This window comes from Schistocerca americana, chromosome 1 (assembly GCF_021461395.2).
Source record: "Schistocerca americana isolate TAMUIC-IGC-003095 chromosome 1, iqSchAmer2.1, whole genome shotgun sequence".
Taxonomy (NCBI): domain Eukaryota; kingdom Metazoa; phylum Arthropoda; class Insecta; order Orthoptera; family Acrididae; genus Schistocerca; species Schistocerca americana.
In genome coordinates this window covers 1,007,820,279-1,007,846,855 of record NC_060119.1, presented here as the reverse complement: position 1 = coordinate 1,007,846,855, position 26,577 = coordinate 1,007,820,279, and the positions used below count along the sequence as shown (strand labels likewise).

Here is a 26,577-nt window from a genome sequence, read left to right as displayed (position 1 = left end):
CAGTAAAACCACTACCTCATAGTGTTTCCCTTTTGAATTTGTTGACCAAGCTATCTCGGGCAACAATGTCATATGAATTTACAAACTTTATAATTCGCAAAAAGTTAATGTATTCGTGCAGTGTTGGTAAATAAGTTGTACGGGTCATTATTTCTTGAACAGAACATAGTGAAGGGAATAGTTTACCTCGTAATCCTCAGTGGGTGGTTGATACTTCAATGCCAACATGATAATGCAGACTTTGTTTCTGCTAATGTGCTAATGAGTTCCAAGTTAGTAGCAAAGGAAGCTCCCATAAATCTGCTTCAACAATGGACTGGTCATTCAACTGCCCAATAGAAGGTGCCCCATTCAGAAACCCATAACTCCACACAATACTTTCATGTGGTACTTTACTGATGACAAGAGGATTTGCTTTCCACTTGAGCTAACGAAACACACTTCAACAGCAGTCACAAGTGTGTGAGTTATATACCAAGTTCAAAAAGTTTATACTTAGGGCCAAATCATACTTTAATGGTAATGGGAGAAAACTACGCATTATACATGCATCCACTTTTTGCTGTCTTTGATATGACTGCAATGTAATACCCATTTATAGAGCACAACTATGTTGATTATATGCAGCATCTGTTTCAAAATGTCAGAATGTAAGAAAAAAATATTCTCTGTAAAATTCATAAAAAAATTACAGAATAGGAAAAACAGTATTTGTAGCAGAATACAAAGTACCAGCACCAATTTTATTCAAGACACACAGGCTGACATACACAGTGGAATTCTGTCAAGTGTAGTATCATACTACAATTTGTATTAAATTTTCTATTACACTGGAAAGATTTCTACAATTCGAGATGCAGATGTGTACAAAACAGCATCTATATTCAAAGTGTGGAGTGAATAATTTAAAATAATACAATGTGTACAACTTTGCTTTCGCCATTTTTTCCCCAACATTTGAGGCTTTAATGAAACAAATTGGTTACACATGTATCATTCAAACTATTTTCCATCGCTGGCCACTACTTTCTCCCATCTTTCAGGCAGTGTACAAATCCCGCATAAAAGAAATTGTTCATCTTTTGAAGCAGTCCACGAATCGATCCAATTTGTGACTTCTTCATGAGATAGAAAGTGTTGGTCAGTCAGGCCATGCGCTACTGATCTCATAGAAAGTGTTGGTCAGTCAGGCCATGCGCTACTGATCTCAACACGTTATAGTCAGAGGGAGCAATGTCTGGAGAATACGGCAGCTGGGGTAGGACTTCCCATTTTAAAGTTTCCAAGTATCTTTTGACCTCTTTTGCAATGTGGGGTCGAGCGTTGTCATGCTGCAAAAGCACTTTACCGTGCCTCTCACTGTATTGCAGCTGTTTGTCTTTTACTGCTCTCCTCAAACACATTAGATAATGAGCACCTGTGATTGTTTCACTTGGTTTTAACACCTCATAGTATACGATGCCGAACTGGTTCCACCAAATGCAGAGCACGATCTTGTAGCCGTGAACATTTGGTTTGGCCGTCAATGAGGAAATAGGGCCTGGATATCCCCATGTTTTTTGCGTTCAGGGTTATCGTAATGAACCCATTTTTCATCCTCAGTCACAATGCAATGCAGAGATCCCTTTCGTTTTTGCCTTTGAAGCATCTGTTCACAAACACACAAATGCCGTTCAACGTCTCTTGGTTTCAGCTCACACGGGATCCAAGTTCCTTCTTTCTGAATCATGCCCATAGCCTTGAGACATTTTGAAATGGCTTGCTGTGTCACTACCACTAATCGTGCCAATTCTTCTTGAGTTTGAAGCGAGTGTTCACTCAGTAATGTCTCCAATTCTGCATCTTCAAAAACATTCTCTCTTCCACCACTATGCTGGTCTACGACATTAAAATCACCATTCTTGAAGCATTGAAACCACTCACGATATGTTCTTTCACTAACAGCGTCCTTACCATACGCACTTGAGAGCATTTGATGAGACTCAGCCGTAGTTTTCCTCATACTGAAACAAAACAGTAACACCTCCCACAAATGACGAGAATTACGCTCGTAAACTGACATTTTCAATCAAGAACAACTTTATGATGCAGACACAAATCGAGTAATGTTTGAATAATGTTATGTTGACTGAGGTCCAAGCTAACTGCCTGATATCTGCGATCTGTTTCTTTTTACCGCTACTTACTGTTGTCGCCACCTATCGGCAAACAGCGAAAGAAAAGTTGTACACCTTGTAATATTTATGAATACCCTTCAAAATTATACACCATTTGTAGTGAGCACCGTTGTTCACACTGCTGTCACTAACACTATGCACGTCAACAGTGCTGGACCCAATTCAATTGGAAAAAACATCCCTCCCCCAACCATCAACCCCTTTGCGCCCCCCACCACACCACCTCCCATAAGCAGAAAGTGATCTTCATGTTATCAAATTGACTGATGTCTGAATGTTGTTGTTGTTGTTGTTGTCTTCAGTCCTGAGACTGGTTTGATGCAGCTCTCCATGCTACTCTATCCTGTGCAAGCTTCATCATCTCCCAGTACCTACTGCAACCTACATCTACCTCTACAATTTTTACCCTCCACGCTGCCCTCCAATACCAAATTGGTGATCCCTTGATGCCTCAGAACATGTCCTATCAACCGATCCCTTCTTCTAGTCAAGTTGTGCCACAAACTCCTCTTCTCCCTAATTCTATTCAATACCTCCTCATTAGTTATGTGATCTACCCATCTAATCTTCAGCATTCTTCTGTAGCACCACATTTCGAGAGCTTCTATTCTCTTCTTGTCCAAACTATTTTTCGTCCATGTTGCACTTCCATACATGGGTACACTCCATACAAATACTTTCAGAAATGACTTCCTAACACTTAAATCTATACTCGATGTTAACAAATTTCTCTTCTTCAGAAACACTTTCCTTGCCATTGCCAGTCTACATTTTATATCCTCTCTACTTCAACCGTCATCAGTTATTTTGCTCCCCAAATAACAAAACTCATTTACTACTATAAGTGTCTCATTTCCTAATCTAATTCCCTCAGCATCACCCGACTTTATTCGATTACATTCCATTATCCTAGTTTTGCTTTTGTTGATGTTCATCTTATATCCTCTTTTCAAGAACAGTCCATTCCGTTCAACTGCTCTTCCAAGTCCTTTGCTGTCTCTGACAGAATTACAATGTCATCGGCAAACCTCAAACTTTTTATTTCTTCTCCATGTATTTTAATACCTACTCCAAATTTTTCTTTTGTTTCCTTTACTGCTTGCTCAATATACAGACTGAATGACATTGGTGATAGGCATCAACCCTGTCTCACTCCCTTCCCAACCACTGCTTCCCTTTCATGCCCCTCGACTCTTATAACTGCCTTTTGGTTTATGTACAAATTGTAAATAGCCTTTCACTCGCTGTATTTGACCCCTGCCACCTTCAGAATTTGAAAGAGAGTATTCCAGACAACATTGTCAAAAGCTTTCTCTAAGTCTACAAATGTTAGAAATGTAGGTTTGCCTCCCCTTAATCTATCTTCTGAGTTAAGTCGTAGGGTCAGTATTGCCTCACGTGTTCCAATATTTCTATGAAATCCAAACTGATCTTTCCCGAGGTCAGCTTCTACCAGTTTTTCCATTCATCTGTAAAGTATTCGCATTAGTATTTTGCAGCTGTGACTTATTAAGCTGATAGTTCGGTAATTTTCACATCTGTCAACACCTGCTTTCTTTGGGATTGGAATTATTATATTCTTCTTGAAGTCTGAGGGTATTTCGCCTGTCTCATACATCTTGTTCACCAGATGGTAGAGTTTTGTCAGGACTGGCACTCCCAAGGTCGCCAGTAGTTTTAATGGAATGTTGTCTACTCTGGGGGCCCTGTTTCGACTTAGGTCTTTCAGTGCTCTGTCAAACTCTTCACGCAGTATCATATCTCACATTTCATCTTCATCTACATGCTCTTCCATTTCCATAATATTGTCCTCAAGTACATCGCCCTTGTACAGACCCTCTATATACTCCTTCCACCTTTCTGCTTTCCCTTCTTTGCTTAGAACTGGATTCCCATCTGTGCTCTTGATATTCATACAAGTGGTTCTCTTTCCTCCAAAGGTCTCTCTAAGTGCCCTGTACGCAGTATCTATCTTACCCCTAGTGAGATAAGCCTCTACATCCTTACATTTGTCCTCTAGGCATCCCTGCTTAGCCATTTTGCACTTCCTGTCAATCTCATTTTTGAAACGTTTATAGTCCTTTATACCTGCTTCATTTACTGCATTATTATATTTTCTCCTTTCATCAATTAAATTCAATATTTCTTTTGCTACCCAAGGATTTCTACTAGCCCTCATCTTTTTACCTACTTGATCCTCTGCTACCATCACTATTTCATCCCTCAAAGCTACCCACTCTTCTTCTACAGTATTTATTTCCCCCCTTCCTGTCAATTGTTCCCTTATGCTCTCCCTGAAACACTGTACAACCTCTGGTTTAGTCAGTTTATCCAGGCCCAATCTCCTTAAATTCCCACCTTTTTGCAGTTTATTCAGTTTTAATCTACAGTTCATAACCAATAGATTGTGGTCAGAGTCCACATCTGCCCTTGGAAATGTCTTACAATTTAAAACCTAGTTCCTGAATCTCTGTCTTACCATTATATAATCTATCTGATACCTTCCAGTATCGTCCGGCTTCTTCCATGTATACAACCTTCTTTCATGATTCTTGAACAAAGTGTTAACTATGATTAAGTTATGCTCTGTGCAAAATTCTACCAGGCAGTTTCCTCTTTCATTCCTTACTCCCATTCCATATTCACCTACTACATTTCCTTCTCTTCCTTTTCCTACTGTCAAGTTCCAGTCAGCCCTGACTATTAAATTTTCGTCTCCCTATATTCACCTACTACGTTTCCTTCTCTTCCTTTTCCTACTGTCAAGTTCCAGTCACCCATGACTATTAAATTTTCGTCTCCCTTCACAATCTGAATAATTTCTTTTATCTCATCATACATTTCATCAATTTCATCATCATCTGCACAGCTACTTGGCATATAAACTTGTACTACTGTAGTAGGTGTGGGCTTCGTGTCTATCTTGGCCACAATAATGCGTTTACTATGCTGTTTGTAGTAGCTTACCCGCACTCCTATGTTTTTATTCCTTATTAAAGCTACTCCTGCGTTACCCCTATTTGATTTTGTATTTATAACCCTGTATTCACCTGACCAAAAGTCTTGTTCCTCCTGCCACCGAACTTCACTAATTCCCACTATATCTAACTTTAACCTTTCAATTTCCATTCTTAAATTTTCTAACCTACCTGCCCGATTAAGGGATTTGACATTCCATGCTCCGATCCGTAGAAGGCCAGTTTTCTTTCTCCTGATAACGACGTCCTACTGAGTAGTCCTCTCCTGGAGATCTGAATGAGAAACTATTTTACCTCCGGAATATTTTGCCCAAGAGGACGCCATCATCATTTAACCATACAGTAAAGCTGCATGCCCTCGGGAAAAATTACGGCCGTAGTTTCCCTTTGCTTTCAGCCGTTCGCAGTACCAGCACAGCAAGGCCGTTTTGGTTATTGTTACAAGGCCAGATCAGTCAATCATCCAGACTGTTGCCCTTGCAACTACTGAAAAGGCTGCTGCCCCTCTTCAGGAACCACACGTTTGTCTGGCCTCTCAACAGATACCCCTCCGTTGTGGTTGTACCTACGGTACGGCTATCTGTATCGCTGAGGCACGCAAGCCTCCCCACCAACGGCAAGGTCCATGGTTCATGGGGGGGTGCTGGTAGATAGAAACAATAAAAAACACGCAAACAAATTTCAAGCTTTCACAACCCATGGTTGCTTCATCAGGAAAGAGGGAAGGAGAGGGAAAGACGAAAGGATGTGGTTTTTAAGGGAGAGGGTAAGGAGTCATTCCAATCCCGTGAGCGTAAAGACTTACCTTAGGGGGGAAAAGGGACAGGTATACACTCGCGTGCACACACACACATATCCATCCGTACATATACCGTGACAAGCAGACATATGCAAAGGCAAAGAGTTTGGGCCCAATCCCAGAACATCATGTTGAAACCTATTCAAAGAATTGGGCATATTAACCACAGCTTCTCAGTATATTTATTCCTTAATGAAGTTTGTTGTAAATAATACATCTCTTTTTCCAACTAATTGCTTAGTACACAGTATCAATACTAGGAATAAGAACAATACACATAAAGATTTAAAATCACTTACTCTTGCCCAGAAAGGAGTCCAGTATTCAGCAAAGCATATTTTCAATAAGTTACCAGCAACCATTAAGAGTTTAGTTTCAGACAAGGCACAATTTAAACATAATTTAAAAGTATTTTTGGTGGCCAACTCCTTCTATTCCATCCTTGAGTTTCTCAACAAGTGCAGTAGACCATTTTAATGAAAATTTATTATACTTTAATTTTTGACAATACTTGGTTGTAACAGCCAAGTAACCACCTACTGTGTAAATGATGGATGTATGGAAAGCAGATGGAAGTCTTAAGTCTGTAAATAGTGGAAGTTTAATTTTAAATCTTGTACAAAATCTGACTGTTCTTAACTGAGGATCACTGAAATGAATAATTTACTTTAACTTTTGACAATGCTTGGTTGTAATATCCAAGAAACTAGCAAATGTCTGAATGATGGATTTAATGAAAGCAGATGTAAGTATTAAACCTGTAAATATTAGAAGTTTGAATTTAATTCATGTACATAATTTTACTGTTTATTGACTGAGGATCATTAAAATTAATGAAACTCAAGTTTTTCTAATTACATTTTTGTAATGTGTTAATCTAATCTAATCTGGATTTACTTTGACCGCTGGTCATTGTTACCCCAGGATTACACACACCCACAATTTACGAAAGTGTTGATGCCATGACAGTGTGGAACTGAGGAAAACAAAAATTAACCATCTTACATAAGTATAGTTGCTACTCACCATAGAGAGGAGATGCTGAGTCGCAGATAGGCACAACAAAAGAGTGAGAAAATGAGCTTTCAGCCAACATGGCCATCCTCGGAGATAGAAAACACACACACACACACACACACACGACTGCAGTCTCTGGTTGCTAAGGCCACCATCGGTACATAGACGAAGACTCATTTGTAATTGTAAAAACTAAGAAAAGCAAATGTCAGTCATACACAGATCAAACTGCGAGCTGTTGTGGTCCAGGTGGTGATTCAGGTATAACATACAATGTCAAATATCTCTGGATACTTTGAATGAAGTTTATTTTGCCAGAAGTGCCAGGTATTGGTTCATTAAATGAAGAATGGATAACCTTCGTTCTCACAGTACCAGGTGTTTTCCATTGAAGATTTAGGTTTAAGATGGATTGAATTTAAGGTATTATGCGAAACTAAATTTGGAGCTACATGTGTGGTACTCTATTCTAGTACCTTTCAGTATATTTATAATTTTGATAATGGGTCATACTGTTTAATTTATATACCGTACTAGGTTTTTTTCTTTTATAAGACTTAATAGAACACTTAAAAAATTGTATTTATTTCTGGGTGGTCAGAGTTTCATTGCATTTCTGAAATATTGACCAGAAATGGAACGTAGCTGACAGTTATGGTGGAAGTAGAGGCCAATCTCCAAATCCATGCTAACTTTGCCCAACCACAATCTTTTCTAATATTTCCTTTGCATTTTAGAAAATGTACTGTATTAATTAGTATGTAATCCTTACATAAAAGCTCCTATGTTCACTAACATAACTATCACAGAAGTTAAAAAAAACAGTTACAATAATCACATCTGGATCTGAAAATCTGTCAAAGTATACACAGTTTATGGTACTGCATAATATTTGTAAAACAAAGCATAGGGCTACAGGTAGAGAGTTTTGAATTAAATTTGTTTAGCTTTCAAGGGTGCAATGCATGAAGCCTTCAGTAACTACCTTAGCAGAATATTATCAACAAACATTTCATTTCACAAAACTTGAAGAAATTTTGGTCGTATGTGAAGGCTGTTAGTGGCATCAGACACTGAAGGATGAGACAGGAGCTGAAACTGAGAGCAGTGAAGAAAGGTGGAAATGCTTAACTCAGTTTTCCAATGTTCCTTCACAAAAGAACACCCAGCAGTAGTGACCCTCTTTAATTTCCTTACCACAGCCAAGAAGAAAGAAGTAAGTGTTAAGAGTTGGCAAATTGAACAAAGCTCCAAGGCCTAAGGGAATCAAAATCAGAATCTATACCAAATTTGTGGCATATTTAGCCCTCTTTTAATCATAATATACTGAAGATACCTTGAACAAAAAAACTGTGCCCAGTAGTTAGAAGAAAACACAGGTCACACCCATCTACAAGAAGGCCAACATCCTTGACAAACATCCTTGAAATCCATTTGTTACAGAATCTTAGAACACATTTTGAGCTCAAACGTAATGAGGTATCTCAAACAGGGGGATCTTCTCCATGTCATCCAGCATGGATTCTGAAATTATCAATCATGTGAAAGCTCACTCCAGCTTTTCTCATGTCATCCTGAAAGCCATGAATCGAGGTCTGTTTGTTGGTTTCTTGGAGTTAAAGGGGAAAAACAGGCAGTCCTGTGAAGCACCTTCGAACAAGTTTTCTGATAGCTGTCTCGAGCAACTAGTTTTGCAGCCCACATGCAATGGAAATACTTTGGACCTTGTAGCTACCAGCAGGCCAGACCTTATCAATGGTGTCAGTATAGAGACAGGGATTAGTGATCATGATATCATAGCAACTATGGTTATGAAAGTTAATAAATCAGTCAAGAGGACTAGGAGAGTGTTTCTGTTCGAAAGAACAGATAAGCAGCTGTTAGCATCTCACTTAGACAATGAACTGCACCAGAATGATGGACATAGAGGAATTATTGGCAAAGTTTAAACAGATTGGAAATTATATTCTGGGTAAGTATATGCCTAGTAAGTGGGTTAAGGGTAGAAAAGACCAACCATGGTTTAAAAGTGAAATTCAGAAAATGCTGAGGAAACAAAGGCTGTTCCACTCTCGGTTCAAAAGACGATGCGCAAATGACAACAGGCAAAAATTAGTAGAGATTTGTGGATCTGTGAAAAGATCTATGTGTGAAGCATACAACAGCCACCACCGTCATACCGTGGCTAAAGATCTGGAGGAGGACCCAATAAAATTCTGGTTCTGGGTCTAAGGCTTCCATCCAATCACTTATTGATCAGTCTGGTTTCACAGTGGAAGACACCAAAAGGAATGCTGAAGTTTTGAAGACCACATTTAAGAAACCGTTCACGCAGGCAAAGCTTACAAATGTACCATCATTTGATCGTGACACAAAGTCCCATATGGATGACATAATAATAAGCATCCCTGGCACAGAGAAACAACTGAAAGAGAGAAAAATAAATCAGTCACCAGGTTCCCTGGACGGAATTCCAAGTTGGTTTTACAAAGAGTAGTCTATGTCACTGGCCCCTTACTTGATATGAATTTATCGTGAATCTCTCCACCAGCATAAAAGGCCAAGTGACTGGAAAGAAGTGTGAATGACTCCTGTATATGAAGGGTAAAAGAATGAACTCACAAAATTACAGACCAAACTCCTTAACATTGGTTTTCCGCAGAATTCTAGAGCATATTCTGAGTTTGGATGTAATAAATTTCCTAAAGATCGAAAAGCTCATGTCCATGAATCAACATGACTTTAGAAATTATTGCTCATGCAAAACCCAGATTGCTCTTTTCTCTCAGATATACTGCTAACTATGGATGAAGGGCAACAGGTAGATTCCATATACATAGATTTCCAAAAAGCATTTAACACCGTATCCCATTGTCAACTGTTAACAAAGGTACGAGCATACAAAATTGACTCCAAGGTACATGACAGGCTTGAAGACTTCTTATATAATAGAACCTAGTATGTTGTCCTCAAGGACAAGTGTTCATTGAAGACAGGGTAACATCACGGGTGCCCCAGGAAAGTGTGATAGGTCCGTTGCTGTTTTCTATATACATAAATGATCTAGCAGGTGGGCAGCAATATACAGTCCTTCACTGATGATGCTGTGGTGTACAAGAAGGTGTTGAAGATCAGTGACTGCAGGATGATATAAGATGACCTAGACAAAATTTCTAGTTGGTGTGACGAATGGCCGCTGGCTCTAAATGTAGAAATATGTAAGTTAATGTGGATGAGTAGGGGAAAAAAAAAACTTTATTTTCAGATACAGCATTAATAGTGTCTTACTCGAAAAAGTCACGTTGCTTAAATATCTGGGTGTAACGCTGAGAAGTGATATGAAATGGAATGAGCATGTGAGGATTGTGGTAAGGAAGGCGAATCGTCAACTTAAGTTTATTGGAAGAATTTCAGGAAAGTGTGGTTCATCTGTAGAGGAGACAGCATATAAAACACTAGTGTGACCATTTCAAGTGTGTGGGATCCGCACCAGGTTGGATTGAAAGAAGACTCCTAAGCAGTTCAGAGGCAAGTTGCTAGATTCAATCAGCATGCAATTGTTACAGATACGCTTTGGGAAATCCTGGAGGCAAGAAGACATTCATTTCGAAGAACACTACTGAGAAAGTTCTAGAGGAGTGGCATTTGATGCTGGCTGCAGAGCAATCATACTGCCGCAAACGCACATTTCTATGTAGGGACCATGAAGATAAGATACGAGAAGTAAAGGTTCATACGGAGGCATATAGACAATCATTTTTCCCTCACTCTATCTGTGAACGTAATAGGGGGGGGGGTGGGGGGGGGGGGGGAATTAGTACTGGTACAGAGAATCGTCTACCATGCACTATGAGGTGGCTTGCAGAGTAAGTATGTAGATGTAGAAACTGCGAGGTCGTCAGCCTCTTCCTATATGTATCGAACCAGGAATAACTCTCAGAAAAAGGACACAAATGGCAAATCCTTGGAAGCCCAACTGTAACCAAGATGCAATAAGACACAGATAAAAGCAAGGAGATGCAGGAGACGAGTGACAGGGAACAGAGTGGGTGAGGTGACCTGCCCAGAATGCAGCTGGAGGTCCCTGGGACACGGCATGCAGTGGGAGATGCACCCTCTTCATCCAACCACCAGTACCTCACCCTCCATTACCCCATAAAAACGAGCAGCTCACACAAGATGATAACATTTTAGGATAGACAAAACAACAACCATAAAAAAATGAGGACAAAAAGGTGAGAAAGTTATGAGCCAGGCCAGAGTCCCCAGGGCCAGAGCAGGCGAGCAGTGGCCCCGCAACCCTTCAAGCAGTCAATGAGGCATAAGTGCCCCACCTCATAGGTATGAATAGAAACCACCTTGGCAAGCAATACTTCCCACTCAGCACTGCAAGTCTAAACTTCCACTATTCCTTTCCCCCTCTGCCTTTCCATTGGGGGGTCTTCCTCGTGCACGGATCAAGGCAGTCAGAAAGATGCCATGTTTCTTGACCCCCCAAAAGTAATTTGACTCAGTACTGCAGAAATGCTTATTATCAAAAGTATGTTCATGTGGGAGATCAAGTGATATCTGTGACTGGATTGAGGATTTATTGGAAGGGAGGGCATACGATGTTACGTCGGATGGGGAGTCATCAACAGATAGAAGTAACTTCAGGTGTGCCCCAGGGAAGAGTGCTGGGACCATTACTGTTTGTGTTGTATATTAATGACTTTGCAGACAATATTAATAGTAACCTCAGACTTTATGCAGATAATGAGGTACTGTCTCAGAAAAGTTGCACAAATTCAGTCAGATCTTGATAAGATTTCAAAGTGATGCAAAGATTGGTAGCTTACTTTAAAATATTTAGAAATGTAATATTGTGTACCTCAAAAAAAGGGTATCCTATGACTACGGTATCAATAAGTCACAGCTGGAAACTGTCATCTCATACAAATATTTATATGTAACAATTCTATTGCCCTCGGAACAATTTCATCCATCCTTTTCAATCTCCAAACTCACAGTCTGTTATCCAGAAACCTTTACAGCCACCTAAAGCTTTCATTTGCCCATTTCCCATTTTCCTAGCACCAACCTAACCCAATTGGACCCCTGCTCCATCTATCTGCACCTGTTCAGTAAAGTGTCACTCCCCATAGCTAGACCCCAGTTCCACATTTTGTTTCTTAATTGCTGCCTAAGCAATGGACCACCACTCAAAAGCCTAACTATAATATTTCTGATCATACAATAATTTTTTTTTTTGATCCCATCCCTCCTCTCACAACAATCTTCATTTCACCTTTTCCAATAATGGCAGTTCATTACCCCTTACATACCTGATACTGCAAAAACATATCTCCATGGCACAGGCATCCCAGAAACAACTTTGCTCCCTCTGCAAGATAATGTTACTATGCAATCCCAAACACATCTCCAAAATTGAAACCCTTGCCCTCTAACACCTGGAAGAGCATTCCACACAATACATCGATAAATTGTCCAACCTGTTGACATCTCACTCCCTGCTTGGAGCACTGCTACCCATCAACTCCTATGCCTACCATTGCTAAGCTCTTCATCCACCCCTCGCAGCATCCAGGCCCTGCCTACATGACCTTTTCCATTTGCCATATCCTCTGAAACTCACTTTCAACACTCAATGAAATCCAGAACCCAAACATGAAACATTGTTGTTAAGCTTCCCACCAGAAACATCAATCCTACTGAAGTTTCAGTCATAGCCAAATGCGTCACTCAGCCCCACACCCAAGTGTAATCACACTGGACTTGACAGATACCTATTCCCTTTCTCTCGATCCCCACAGTGAGAACACATCTTTGTCACCAATCCTACCAACCAAAGCCAATGTAATCCAAACAATGAACCTTGTCTTCTCCAGTTCATATTACCATCCAACCATGACCTTGTCCGCCCCCCCCCCCCTCCCCCAGCCACCTCCTGTTCACCTTCCAGGAATCCCTTACCTCCAACTTGGCCTTACCATCCTTCCCTAGGTCCCATCAAAATAACACCAATCTCTCAGCAGGAGAAAGAACAGCCACACATCCTGGCTGAATCATCCTCCCCATAGACAAAGGCTCTGCCACTTTATGATGAATCATAGAGACTACCTGACAGATGGCTTCTGTCAGCCATCTGTCCCCTCCACCTAAAAGCTCCGCTACAGTGATCACATTCCAGAAGTCCAACATAACCTCCAATTCCTTCTGAGATCCTAAAGTCCATCCCATAACCTCTCCCAACGAGGGCCTGCACACCCAACTTCTATATGCTCCCCAAAATTCATAAACCCAACAATCCTGGATGCACTATTGTAAATGGTTATTGTGCTTCTACTGAAAGATTTCCACTCTTGTTCATCAACGTCTCAAATCAATTGCCCAAAACCTAGCCTCTCACATCAAGGATACTAACCACTTTCTTCAACAACTCTCTACCGTCCCCACCACTTCACCTCCTGATCCCTACTGTTGATGCTGTCTCATTATACAACATCCTCATGCCCGTGGCCTTACCACTATCAAACACTACATCTCCCAATGTCTTTCAGGCTCCAAACCCACTATCTCATTCATCATACACTTTACCAACTACATCCTCTCGCACAACTACTACCAATTTCAGTGGAGATTATATAAGCAAACCTGCAGCACACCCATTGGAATTTGTATGGCAGCCTCCTGTGCCAACCTTTTTATGGGCCATCTAGAGGAAACCTTCCTAGCTTCCCAAAATCCCAAACCCCTTGTCTGGGTCAGCTTCACAGATGATATCTTCATGATATCCACTCAAGTGTCACTGTTTCTTCACAACCTCAACACCTTCTCTCCCATCTGCTTCACCTGGTCCTCCTGAATCCAACATGCCACGTTCCTGTATGCTGAACTCCACCTCCCCAATGGTTCAATCCACACCTCTGTACATTAAATCCACTAATCACTATCAGTATCTGCATTTCAACAGTTGTCGTCCCTTCCACACCAAAAAGTCCCTCCCTCACAGCCTGGCCACCCACAAATGGCTTATCTGTAGTGATGAGAACTCCCTTGCCCAGTATGCTTAAAGTTTTACAAGAGCCTGGAGAGACTCCCCCCCCCCCCCCCCCCCCAAACCCAGCCCATAAAAAAATTCCCAGTGGCATTTCCTCACACACCCCTAATCCTCCCTTCACCCCGAAGAACCAGCCACAAAGGAGCACCTACCCCATCATCTAATATAACCTGGACTGAAACAAATTAACTTCGTCATTCGCCTGGGCTTTGATTATCAATCACCATGTCCTGAAATGAGGAACATCCTACCAAGATCCTTCCCACACCCCACCCACCCAAACCACACAACATCCTAGTCCATCCCTACACTATTCCCCTCTCCTAAACCCTTGCCTCTGGGATAATATACCTTTGGAAGACCCAGGTGCAAAAGCTCCCCAACCCACCCACCCTGCGCTTCCTACTCCTGTCAGGTCAGAGGCTTATACTACTCCATCAGAGGTAGGACCACCTTTGAAAGCAACCTTGTCATCTACCAACTCTGCTGGTATTACTGCATAACTTCTTATGGTGTGTGTGTGTGTGTGTGTGTGTGTGTGTGTGTGTGTGTGTGTGTTTGTGTTTGGAGCTTATGGGTGCTCAACAGTGAGGTTATCAGTGCCCTTACACTCATCAAAACAGACGGATGTGGCTAAAAACTCAAAAATTGTTCCACAATTAAAACTAACTATGCATCAGATTAAAATACAAGTAAAACTACATGGGAGGTAACAGAAAGGCACATGCAAACGTCACTAGCTGACTATTTGGAAAAAGTATGGGTGAGACAGTTACCCTGTTAATACATTAAAACCACCTCCCAAAAATCTTGGGAAAAATGTTGGACAATTCACAAAACTTTAAAACTAGAACCACATTTGTTTGAAAGTTACTTAAAATAGAGGGCAGATCCATCAGCAAACCCACCATGGCCCACTGGTCAGAAAATAAAACACAGGCCAAAAAATGTGGTGTACAGAGATTTGTACGCCACAAGCACCACACATTGGAAGGCCCTCCGCTGGAGCAAGAAGCCATGCATCATAGGGCTGTGACCTTCACAAAGACGAGTAACGAGGACCTTGTCCCATCGACATGGCTGGAAAGAGGTATGCCATGGCTGAGTTGTGGACTCTACTACACAGAGCTTATTGTTTTTCACTTCCAGTCGCTCATCCTATCACTGATGCCAGACTCTGGAGCACAACAGCGAGACTACAGCATGCAGGGGATGACATGCTGAAACAGCTGAGGATCATGACACAGTTCCTTGGCTGCTAGATCCGCCCTTTCATTCCTCACAATACCCATTTGCCCTGGTACCCAGCAGAAAGACACCACCTTCCTCAATCATGGTAGTTTGAGCAGGGCATCCTGGATATTCTGGACTACTTTATCTGCTGGGTACATTGGTTGTAGATATGCAAGTATTTTAGTATGTTACTCTACAAGTAAAATTTAAGAAAAAGTTCATATAAACAAAGGTCTGCAAATGTTTAGTTACGGAGTTACGGCTAATAAAAGATTTTGCGCGAAATTTAGCAACTTCGCTAATATGAAGCCGTCACAAAACTGTACGAGGCTAATGCAAAGCATGATTTCCATTTATTTTGTTGTTATTGGTCTGGTGAATCTAATAAAACATGTCCCAGATGTGTATCTGCAGTAGTTTTCCAGAATATCCAGAGAAGCAAAGATTATTATACAGGTAAATTTGCTTACTTTCCATTAAGAATGTAGAAACATTTATGTCATTGTTGGCAACCATTGTTTCAGTTGTTTCCTGACCTTGAAACAGTTAGTTTTCTGTATCGTTCAGTGAAAGTACATAATAACGACAGTGTATTTAAGTGAAGCCACATAGCAACTGTTGTAGTTTGTAGGTTATTTATGAAATAGGGATGCCTCGGTGGAGACATTTTTGAACATTTATTGTGAATGTATTGTGAAATTGTATGTACACTGTACAACTTCCTTAACACTGAGCTTTTGTTTTTTCTGGTTTAACATGAATTCAAGTGTGCTGGTATTAATAAAAGCAGATTATCTGACACATTCATACAGTTACAGTTAAAGTTATTACCATCATTTTTCCAAAATTAAATTCTCTACAACTTCTGTTGGAAACTTTATGCAATTGTCTGGAATTTAAAAAACAAATTGGGCCAAGTAGTTAATAAATTAAAAATTTTGCAAAATTACGTCTTTGCTTCTCTGGATGTTATGGAAAACTACTGCAGATACACGTCTGGGACATGTTTTATTAGATTCAAAAGATCAATAACAACAAAATAAATGGGAACTGTGCTTTACTTTAACTTCGTATAGTTTTTTGATGGCTTCATATTAGCAAAGTTGCTAATTTCAGGAAAAATCTTTTATTAGACATAACTCTGTGACTAAAGATTTGCGGGCCTATGTTTATATGAACTTTTTTCTTTAGTTTTACTTGTAGAATAACATATTAAAATATTTGCATATCTTCATGAATCAACCTGCATCGAAGACAGTAAAGTCTCAGGCAGTCAGACCTTGAGGACACAATCTGGCAAAACACAGAGCAACCAACTGAGGCCTCCTGATTAGACCCTCTGTAAAGAGAGCTTCATAGTTGTGATGCTCATATAAAATGTCAGATAATATCGCATGAAAAACAGAAGCAGGAGTGCAATCTCTCCTATACTGCACCAAATCTAAAATTACTCTGGGCCTCTGCCCTAACCTTGGTGGTAGACGGTTAAAAGCCTAGGTTTGATGATGTACTTGCTCCACACCAAATGACTCCAGCACATGCTGCACACAAATAAGTGGAGAAAAGGCTGGCCCAATTCCCTCGTGGTGGACAGCGTCAATGATCAAATAAGAAGGCCTCACCAATCCAGACACTGTGCACCCACAGTCCAGAAGCGAACGCACATAAGTCCTGTAAAACTGGAACAGATGTACCCTGTCCGCTCCCCAAGATCTGTGACTAAGGCATTTTACAATGTTCAGTGCCTTGAGGGTTCTGTCTTTCAGGTCTCTCAGGTGTGGCAGCCACGACAATCTGGAGCAAAAAATGAGTCCCAGAAACCTCACTGAGACTCAAGAATGTAGGGTGGTGTTCCTCATATGCAAGTTTGGTAAATTAAAAATATGATGAGAATGATTAAAGTGAAAACACACACACACACACACACACACACACACACACACACACACACTCACTCACTCTTATCTGCAGAAAACTGAAAATCTGTCTTTACAGCCTACTCATCTAAGCTCCACAACATAAGCTGCAACTGACTGCTCGCTGTTGCAATACTAGAGGAGGAAGAGAAAACAACAAAATTGTCGACAAATAAGGAGCACTGTACAAGAACCTTACCATAGACATGAAGCTGTTTATGGCTATGGCAAAGAGGGCAGCACTTAAAACACCGCCCTGAGGGATGTCATTCTCCTGTTTAATATGATTGGACAGTGTGTCACCAACTCGAGTCCTAAAAAACTGCTAACACAGGAAAGACCACAGGAAGATGGGGAGGTGGTCATGAAAGCCCCACTGAAGCAGCTGCGTGAGAATACTGTGTCTCCAAGTAGTATCGCACACGTTACTGATACTGAAGGACATGCTGATACAGTAATGGTTATGTAGGGAAGACTGATGAATGACCACCTCTAGCAGGGTCAGGTTGTCGACGGTGGACCGAAATCTCCGGAATCCACACTGAGAGTGGCTAAGGAGTTGTCTGGTCTCTAACAAAATGACAGACAACAGTTGACCATCCACTCCAGGGCCTTTCCAACACAGCTTGTTAAGGTGATACGCCGGTAACTACTGATACACACGAGATCCTTTCCTGGTTTGAGGAGAGGTATCAAAACTGCCTTTCACCATGAGTTGGGAAAGTGACCTGGAGAAAGGGGAGTTGTAGGACTTAGAATTGTTGGGTCCAAAGTCCAACTTGCCCCTCTCCACATCACACGGTAGTGGCGAAACATCTGTTGCTGGCTGGAATGGGCCGTAGTTTTTGCAAAATGCTCTGCCAGTGTCTGAATGATGTCTCTGGGAGGTGTTTGGAGACACCTCTGTTTCACGACTACTGCTATTGGCAAATGACTCCATTTACTGGAAATCCTCTGGCTGGCTTCCCAAACATTTGCAGACCAAGTGGAACCATTGATAGAGTCCAGGAATGCTTGCCATGACCTCTTCCTAATCTCCTTAATTATATGTTGAGCCTTGGCTCTCAAGATTTGAAAGGCTATGATGTCTGCAATTGGGTGGCATTTAAACCATCAAAGAACAGGATGCCTATACTGGATTGCCGAAGGGCACTCATCAGTCCGCCAACATATAAGTCGCCTCCTAAGATGACGTGAAGACTTCGGGATGGATAAGTCAGCAGCATGATGGGTCACTCTCGTAATGTGGTCCACTCACTCCTGGAGGCCATTATGGTGTTCAAACACAGCCAGCTGGCTGAAAAGATCCAGCTAGCCCTGCTGACCATCCACTGTGGTGGGTTCTGTTGAAGCAATCCTCCATCCAGTAGGTTAATGTGACAAGGAAAGTGGTCACTGGAATGAAGTTTGTCAATGACTTCCCACTGAAGAAAGTCTGCAAGGGCTGGAAAGCAGGGAGGTAGGTCGATGAGAATGACTCAGTAGCAGCACCCACTCCCAATTAATACCTCCACATCACCATCATTTGTCACCTCCCAACAGCTCCAACACCCATATATCATGTGCCACACTTGTGCATCTGCCACCCCTCCCACACTCCTAGCCAGCAAACTGGTTGTCTCTCTCCCAGCCGCTAGCTATGTATCCCCAAACCATTAATCCTGCCTCCCACCTCTCTCTCCATCTACTCACCCACCCCTTACAACCTGCCACCTGCCAAACTGCAATCCTGGCATTGTCCATCCAGCCAGCACCATGTAGATGCACAGGAGGTGTGTGTGTGTGTGTGTGTGTGTGTGTGTGTGTGTGTGTGTGTGTGTCATGAAATGGAACGATCACACAATATTCTCTATCGTATGTAAAGCTAGTGGCAGACTGTGGCTCATTGGCAGAATACTAAGGAAATGCAATCAGCCTATGAAGGAGATAGCACACAAAACACTCGTGCGATCCATTCTAGAAAACTGCTCATCTGTCATGCTCATGCCATGTAGGACTAATGGGGTGGGAGATTCCATGGTAACTCACGTTACATTTTGAAATCACTGTTTTATTAGGTTGACTTGTTATCAATCTATAAAACCATATTTTCTTATGCAAATCATCATTATAAATTGCATTATTCAGGCAAAGATCTTGAAGTGTTATTTAAGCAGGGCAGAGCATTAAAATTAAAGAATAACAATGTAATTTATGTTGTGACTCACATTACAAATTTGGGACATCCTATTCCTAATGTGCATTTCAGGTCAAAAGTGTCCTCAAACTATTACGAGTATGGATCTGGTTTTGATCACAGAAAATGCATATTAGGTTGGCATTCAAATGACAGAATTACAGATTTCTAAAAATATTTATACCATGTGAAATATTGTAATATATTAAAAAAGATGTGTGACTCAATGTTACATGACTCATGTTACTTGCTACTTCTTATTCGAAAAACTTTTTTCTTACTAGCAGAGAAATGAAAATATGACATTATGTGCCAAATAAGATAAACCTAACATCAACATTTCACTTTTCAAACATTATGAAAAATTATAAGAGCATATCTGGGAAAATGAACTGTAAATTCAACTAAAAATCAGAAAACTGAAAATGTGCCCTTGCGCTGACACCATCAAGTTGATTAATTTTCTTTATAATTTCAGCAAATTTTACAGACCATTTCCAATAGTAACCAGCACACTCCATTACACTAATTAAGTAAGAATTTCCAAAAACTGCACGTACTTCTCCAGCATTATATTTACTGTTATATTCTACTTTGTGCCAGTCTCCAATTTTCATACTTTCTTTAGTTTCTTCAGTATGATGATCTGCAGCAGCACAATTCTTTGGAGACAGCAGATATATTTGTAGTACTCATTTCTTGTAGTGAAAGCAGTGAACGCTTTTTATGTTTGGTACTGAGGCACTGAAGAAAATATTTAAGCCAGATTAAGTTTCGTATTGATTCCTTGAATTTCATCAATAGACACATGAAAAACCTGCATAGTTGTGGTACCTGCAGCTACCTGAGCGAAAGTTGATGCATCACCTATTATACATTTTTGCTTTTTTACTGCATACCCCCTAGCTGTTCTGCAACTGCACCAATTCCATCTATGGCTCCTTTACCATGGGCTGTAGCAAATAAGTTCCAATGGATTTCCACATTAAGATATGATTGAAATTGGGGTACAGCAGCAGTAACATATTTGTTTTTAAATTGTGAGGCAAGTCCATCTGACTAGGTTGGAAGTACCTTTACATTTTCAGGTATAGTTGACAGTACATGATAATGTAAGCAATTGCAGCACTTGAGTCATGGCTTTATCCAGAGCACTATGTGGCTTATACAGTGACTACCTTGCTTTACTAGGTTGCTGATCTTGCATCTTATGCTGCCTATGTTTTCTAACTCTCTCACTCTTTTTAGCTTTTCTTTCTTCTAACAACAGTCCTTGCTTATGTTGACTCAATTGTAGAGACTTTTCTTTCTGCTTCTGTTGAATTTTTTGAGCTTCTTCCAGATGATTCTTAAATTCTTCATATTTTCTTTGACTCTTTTAACTTTTCCCTCCTCTTACTCAGCCTGCTGCTAAGAGCGTCCTCCTCTTCTAACCTTAAAATAATAAAACTGTGACTCAGACGATGTGACTCATGATACACATTTAATGTTCTGCTTTTACATTACTGGTTGAAATTGGGAAGTTATTAGTAGTGATATTAGTTACACATTCACACTAAGAAGGAAATTACTGAACAAGATAAAGTTACCTCTAACATCTCTCTTGGTATAAAAACTTAATTACTTGAAAGTGACTCATGTTACATGAAAGTTCATGGTGTTGTATTATATTATTTACCCCAACCTATAATTTACCTACTTCAGTTTTATACTCTTTATGCAATACATTAGGATATGTAACAGCAATGCAAATAATGATATACTAATTCTTACCTTTCAATTAGTTGAAATGAAGTTCCAAAATCTCCAATAATTCACACTCCATCGCATGAAAAATACATGGCATTATAAAAATGGCTACAAATTGTGGAGGGAAAGCAATAATGGGCGACAAACCATTGTTGCCAAACAGTAAAAACTTCAGCCTTTCCAAAAAAATTATAAAAAGTACCAAATTTTAAACTTTCACATATCGAAAGTGTGTCCTACTTTACATGGAAAATCCCGGATACTAAACAGAGACAAAGACCAGCAGCACAACTGGTCACAGTTTTGTTTGACCCATAGGAGAGTGTCACTAGTTTCTAGAACCAACTTCAAAGAGATGAATTTAGAAATGTATTACAACCCACTATGAATCATACCTATAGTGGCTGCGAAGACAAGATTGGACTAATTACAGTGTGCACAGAGGCTTTTAAGCAATCATTCTTCCTGCTCACCATATGTGAGTGAAACAGGGAAAAAGCCCTTATATCTGGTACAACAGGATATACTCACTGCCATGCACCTCACAGTGGTTTGTAGAGTATCAATGTAGAATACTGTAATTGCTTGTTGTGCCACAGCACACATACACTGTATGAAAATGGATGATGAAGTGGTCCCTTTGCCTTTCTCATAATTGATGCAAAATATATGTAGGCCCTACTTACGTAATACGCAACGAAAGGCTTCTCAGTGATTTGATTGCTATATAACACACCTTTTCTGATTTTATCTAGAAGTTGTAATTTTTATACCAATGAGTATGTTAATTATGATGTAAGCATAGACCACAGATCAGCCCTCATCACAATCGAGGGCAGAGGGCATAATCAGCATTCAACCAGTCAAGCTGGACATACAATTTTGGGGTCACCAGAAGGGTCCAATACCACCCGCTGGCTTTGACCCGCGACATAAGTCTATTGTTGTGTGTGACGTCACAACGGCGCAAAGTTTAGTTTGTGAGTGTTGCGTGTTTGCAGATGCCTTGTTGTGCTGTCGGTGGTACTCTCTGGTGGCGTGTTCATGGGTTGCGGGTATCGTTTTGTTGTTGGTTTAGTGTGCACTTGTGATGTGTTTGTAGGTGGTGTGTGGTTGTGGTTGGTGGTGCTCTCTGGTGGGGTTTGTGTGTTGTGTGTCATATTGGGTTCATTGGAGTTGTTGACATTGTTGGGTGTTCTTCTGGCGATTAGTGAAGTTCTAGTGGAATATTTTGGAGTGAGTTGATGGTTTAATTTTTGGTTATTCCTATGTTAATGTAGTGTCATATGTGGTGTGTTGTCTTTGAATTTTTTACATTACTTTTCTTATGTCATTGTTAGGAATGGATATGGCCGATAAAGTCAACAGTTTTCAGTTGTGGGGCACGATGGGTGACAGTACTACGTCGCTCATCAAATTCCTGCAACTGTTTGGACTTTTGGCCAAGCTGGTGAAATGTGCTGCATGTGGTGAATATATAAAGTTAAGGAAAGTTCTGGTGTCTCGGGCCAGGGACGGCTATATGTAGAGGAACCGGCATGATAACATTTAGCGCTCCATTCGCTTGGCACTTGGTTCTAGAAGTCTAGGTTGGGCACGCGTGAAATTGTGTTGATGAGTTATCATTTTTATTTTCAGTCCTCTCACAGTTTTTGTGCGCATGAGGTGAGTGTGAGTGAGCAAATGGTCCTTGATTGGTATTCTTTTTGCCGCATGGTTTGTTCAGAGTACATTAAATACAAGGGTAAGTTGGGTGCGCCTGGAGTAGTGGTTGAGATTCATGAGTCACAGTTCGGTAGGAGGAAGTATGGGAGGAGTACGCCTGTGGTTGGTTTATGTGCGTGGGGGGGAGGGGGGGGGCTGTGGTATCAGGGTCTGGGTCTTCTCAATGTGTGTTTAGGGTTGCTGAACATCGTACAAAGAGGGAGTTAGTGGAGTTAATTCAGGAGTATGTAGAACAGGGGAGCACTGTAGTTTCTAATGGGCTTGCTTCTTATAGTGGGTTGGGTTGGGAGGGTTACAATGACTTTTCATGTTTATTGTCATGTTTACGTAATGATGTCATAGTCGCGATATGGGAGTAGTTGTGAATGGTCGTTTCTGCTATATTGGTGACGTCATTGGTCAAAGTAGATGGGTGGAATTGGACGTTTCCATTAACTCCAATCTGGGCAATGTCTCAGTAGTCATTTTAAGTCCCTTATTAAATCCTATAAGAATGATATTCCTCTGCTAAGTCCATGCTGCTCAGAATACACAGTGAGTCTCCTAGAAGAAAAAAGCCTTTTGTTACCAAACTTCTGGTCCAGCTAGATAAAATCATGGCTAAAAATGTAAAAGTTATTCAGACCATGATGAGTTGTGTGTTGTTCTCAATGCATGGAACAGGTGTACAAAGTTATCACGAATCAGTATATTAGGTATTCATAATTTACAGTCACTTCCACAGATAGTCTAGTTCTGTAGGGCAAAGATGGGGAAAGTATTTACCATGGCTACCTTACCACAATGTAATAGTGTTAGAAAATCTGGTTATGGTGACAGCTTAACATTACAGGATAGACAGGAGGCTGACAATTTCGTTCACACTGGGTGAAGCCTGTGAATGTGAATATGAAGGCTGTGGTAAAAGACTGGTTTGCAATACAGTCTGAGGTCTACACTAATCACTGACAACATTTACCAAGTTTTTAATGCTACGCATGATTCCTATGACAAGTAATTCCTTTTTTGTGTGGTTATTTCCAATTTCAGTGTGAATCTATATTAGTCAATATTCACTCCACATTTAACCGTCTTCACATTATAAATAAGCAGCAGTACAGAGGGACTAAATTGAGAAATGCTGTATTATGTAGGGCTTTTATAATGAATACTGGGGTTTTAACACTTTATAATATTTATTATGTCAAACTTACAGTTATAAATGATATGTCAAATGAAAGAGCAACTAAAACAGTTTTGCCAAAAATCTTACAAATGTTCAATGTGAGCACCATTTGTCACACAGCACACATCAAGTCTATAGCCAAGTTTTTCCTAAACGTTAGTAAGTGTGACTTCAGTGATTGTAGCAACAGCTGCTTCAATCCAGTTTCTTAATTCAAGGAGGTTCGCTGGTAGCGGAGGCACGTACACACAGTCCTTGATGAAGCCCCAAAGGAAAAAATCGCATGGCATTAGGTTGGGTGAACGTGGAGGCCATGCAAAGCAAGCCCTGTCATAGTGCCCGTTTCAGCCTATCCAGCATTTGGGAAGAACTCGGTTATAGACTTTATGTGTGCCGTGTGACAAATGGTGCTCACATTGAACATTTATAAGGTTCTTGGTAAAACTGTTTGAGTAGCTCTTTCATTTGACATATCATTTGTAATTGCAAGTTTAATATAATAAATATTATAAAGCATTAAAAATTAGGTTGGGTGAACGTGGAGGCCATGCAAAGCAAGCCCTGTCATAGTGCCCGTTTCAGCCTATCCAGCATTTGGGAAGAACTCCGTTATAGACTTTGTGTGTGCCGTGTGACAAATGGTGCTCACATTGAACATTTATAAGGTTCTTGGTAAAACTGTTTGAGTAGCTCTTTCATTTGACATATCATTTGTAATTGCAAGTTTAATATAATAAATATTATAAAGCGTTAAAACTCCTATATTCATTTATAAACACCCTGTATAATAGACCAATCTCTGGCAACTATTTTGAGCACATTATGTACATAATATATTGCACATAAACTACAAACAATGCGACACCACCACGTAACTTTTCTAAACTTTCAATCTAAACCGAAGGTTTAATTATGCTGTTGCACATGCACAATGTTGATCCAATTTCAATTCTCCACATTTTCAGTTAGCAGGATGTTTAGTTTTTATATGGCACGCCGCCTCAATTATCTAAACCTTTCTAATTACATTGTATCTAAATGTTTAATGCTTTAAATAAACAAGTGAGCACAGAACAATTTATCGCCCAGTGAAAATATTAAACCCTGAGCAAATTTACTCTCATGCTTCTTACCAATGACATACAGGATACTTGACAGAGAGATCGACATCTGTCTCCTCTGATGACGTGACAGGTTCTAGCTTTTAGTTTATGCCTTTTCTCAACTAGTGTGTAAATAAAAAATGATAAGTAAGGGCACTACCACCTGTCCGTTCAGACTAATTCTGAAGACAAGCTGAACTTACCATTTAGTGTAATACTCTGGGGCACATTATGCAAGTCTCCTCGTTTTAGTACTTCTGAAAATGCAAGCTCCAATGCAAGTATCGCTGCCTGTGATTTCTTCTCACTGCCCTGCCATACGAGAAACATAAATTAAAAAATAAAATTATCACCACCTACACACAAACAACTCTCGAATCAGACATAATCTTGAACTAACATCTATTAAGGAAAGTATGTCGACGAGATTATTTGCATATTTTCTGTTCTCTAAAAAGAACAAAACTTTATTACGAAGCTCTTTCGAACACATGGTCTACGTTTTCAAAACAAACACTGAGAGGCGATTCAGAGACTCTCAATCATAGTACAATTGCACAGAGATCGCACTTCCCCTGCCCAAAGAGTTTAGAATATGAAGCCGGATTTCCATAGGCATGAATTTGAACGCCGAAATTATATACACAAGTAATGTGAAACCTCACACGAGACAGAAACTCGTGTAATATTCGAGCAAACTAAGTTGACACTGGGCACAGTCGTTGATGGGAGAGACCGTAAATGGCAAATGCCTTTACGGTCACTCCCATCTGCCACCACGCCGAGTGTCAATTTTGTTTGTGCGTGTAATATGACCTTTGGTAACATGCCTTTGGTTCGATGCCACGCCATCTGAAGCGATGCATGTTAATCAATCCATCATCTAGTTTTCTTATTGGCTGATTTTTAGTATTCCACGTTGGTTTCATCACGGTGTGCACCTGTTTAAGACTTCTCTTGTGTATTGCACACGCTGAATTGCGTTGTAAATATTTTACTCGTATTGTGGTTGCTTTCGCAGTGTTGGGTGGGGTAAACGATTCCAAACTTGTTTTTGTTTTATAAAAGAAGCTGCTTTCGTTGCATAGTGTTCTGTATCTGTTATTACTTACGATTCTGAGTGCCGATTGTTCTATTTAAATGGATTGCAAGTATATTGCTAGTATTGTACTCTATATTTTGTTTGAGTCCATTTCCCGTATTTTAACAGATTTAATGTAGAATTCACTTATTATATCTTACCACGGAATGAATATGTAATTCTGCTTTGAATGGTGTTGCTTTTTGCCATGAGGGCCATGCATTTCACAGTGGCTCGTGGAGTAAGGAGATGTAGGTAGTAGGGCCTACGCTTTGTTGTCCGGGTGAGTAGAGCAGTCTTTCTTGCAATCCTAAAAGTGCGACAGTAATTACACAAGTGTTTTCACATGTTTTTAACAGATACTACAATAATGCAATAAGGACCCCTTAGCACAAGCC

General features: G+C 40.3%; 1 protein-coding gene across 2 annotated transcripts in view; it reads right to left on the bottom strand.

Moving 5' to 3' along the window:
• LOC124616089 (nucleolar complex protein 4 homolog A) overlaps positions 1 to 25,634 on the bottom strand; it is a 147,216-nt gene extending 121,582 nt beyond the window's left edge. For both annotated transcript variants that reach the window (XM_047144345.1, XM_047144353.1), the window contains exons 1-2: positions 25,499 to 25,634; positions 25,302 to 25,410 (exon numbers count right to left, since the gene is read on the bottom strand). In XM_047144345.1, coding sequence (XP_047000301.1) covers positions 25,302 to 25,410; positions 25,499 to 25,591 — 202 coding nt within the window. In that variant the 5' untranslated portion in view covers positions 25,592 to 25,634. The remainder of the gene's footprint in view (positions 1 to 25,301; positions 25,411 to 25,498) is intronic.
• Positions 25,635 to 26,577: the final 943 nt, after the last annotated feature.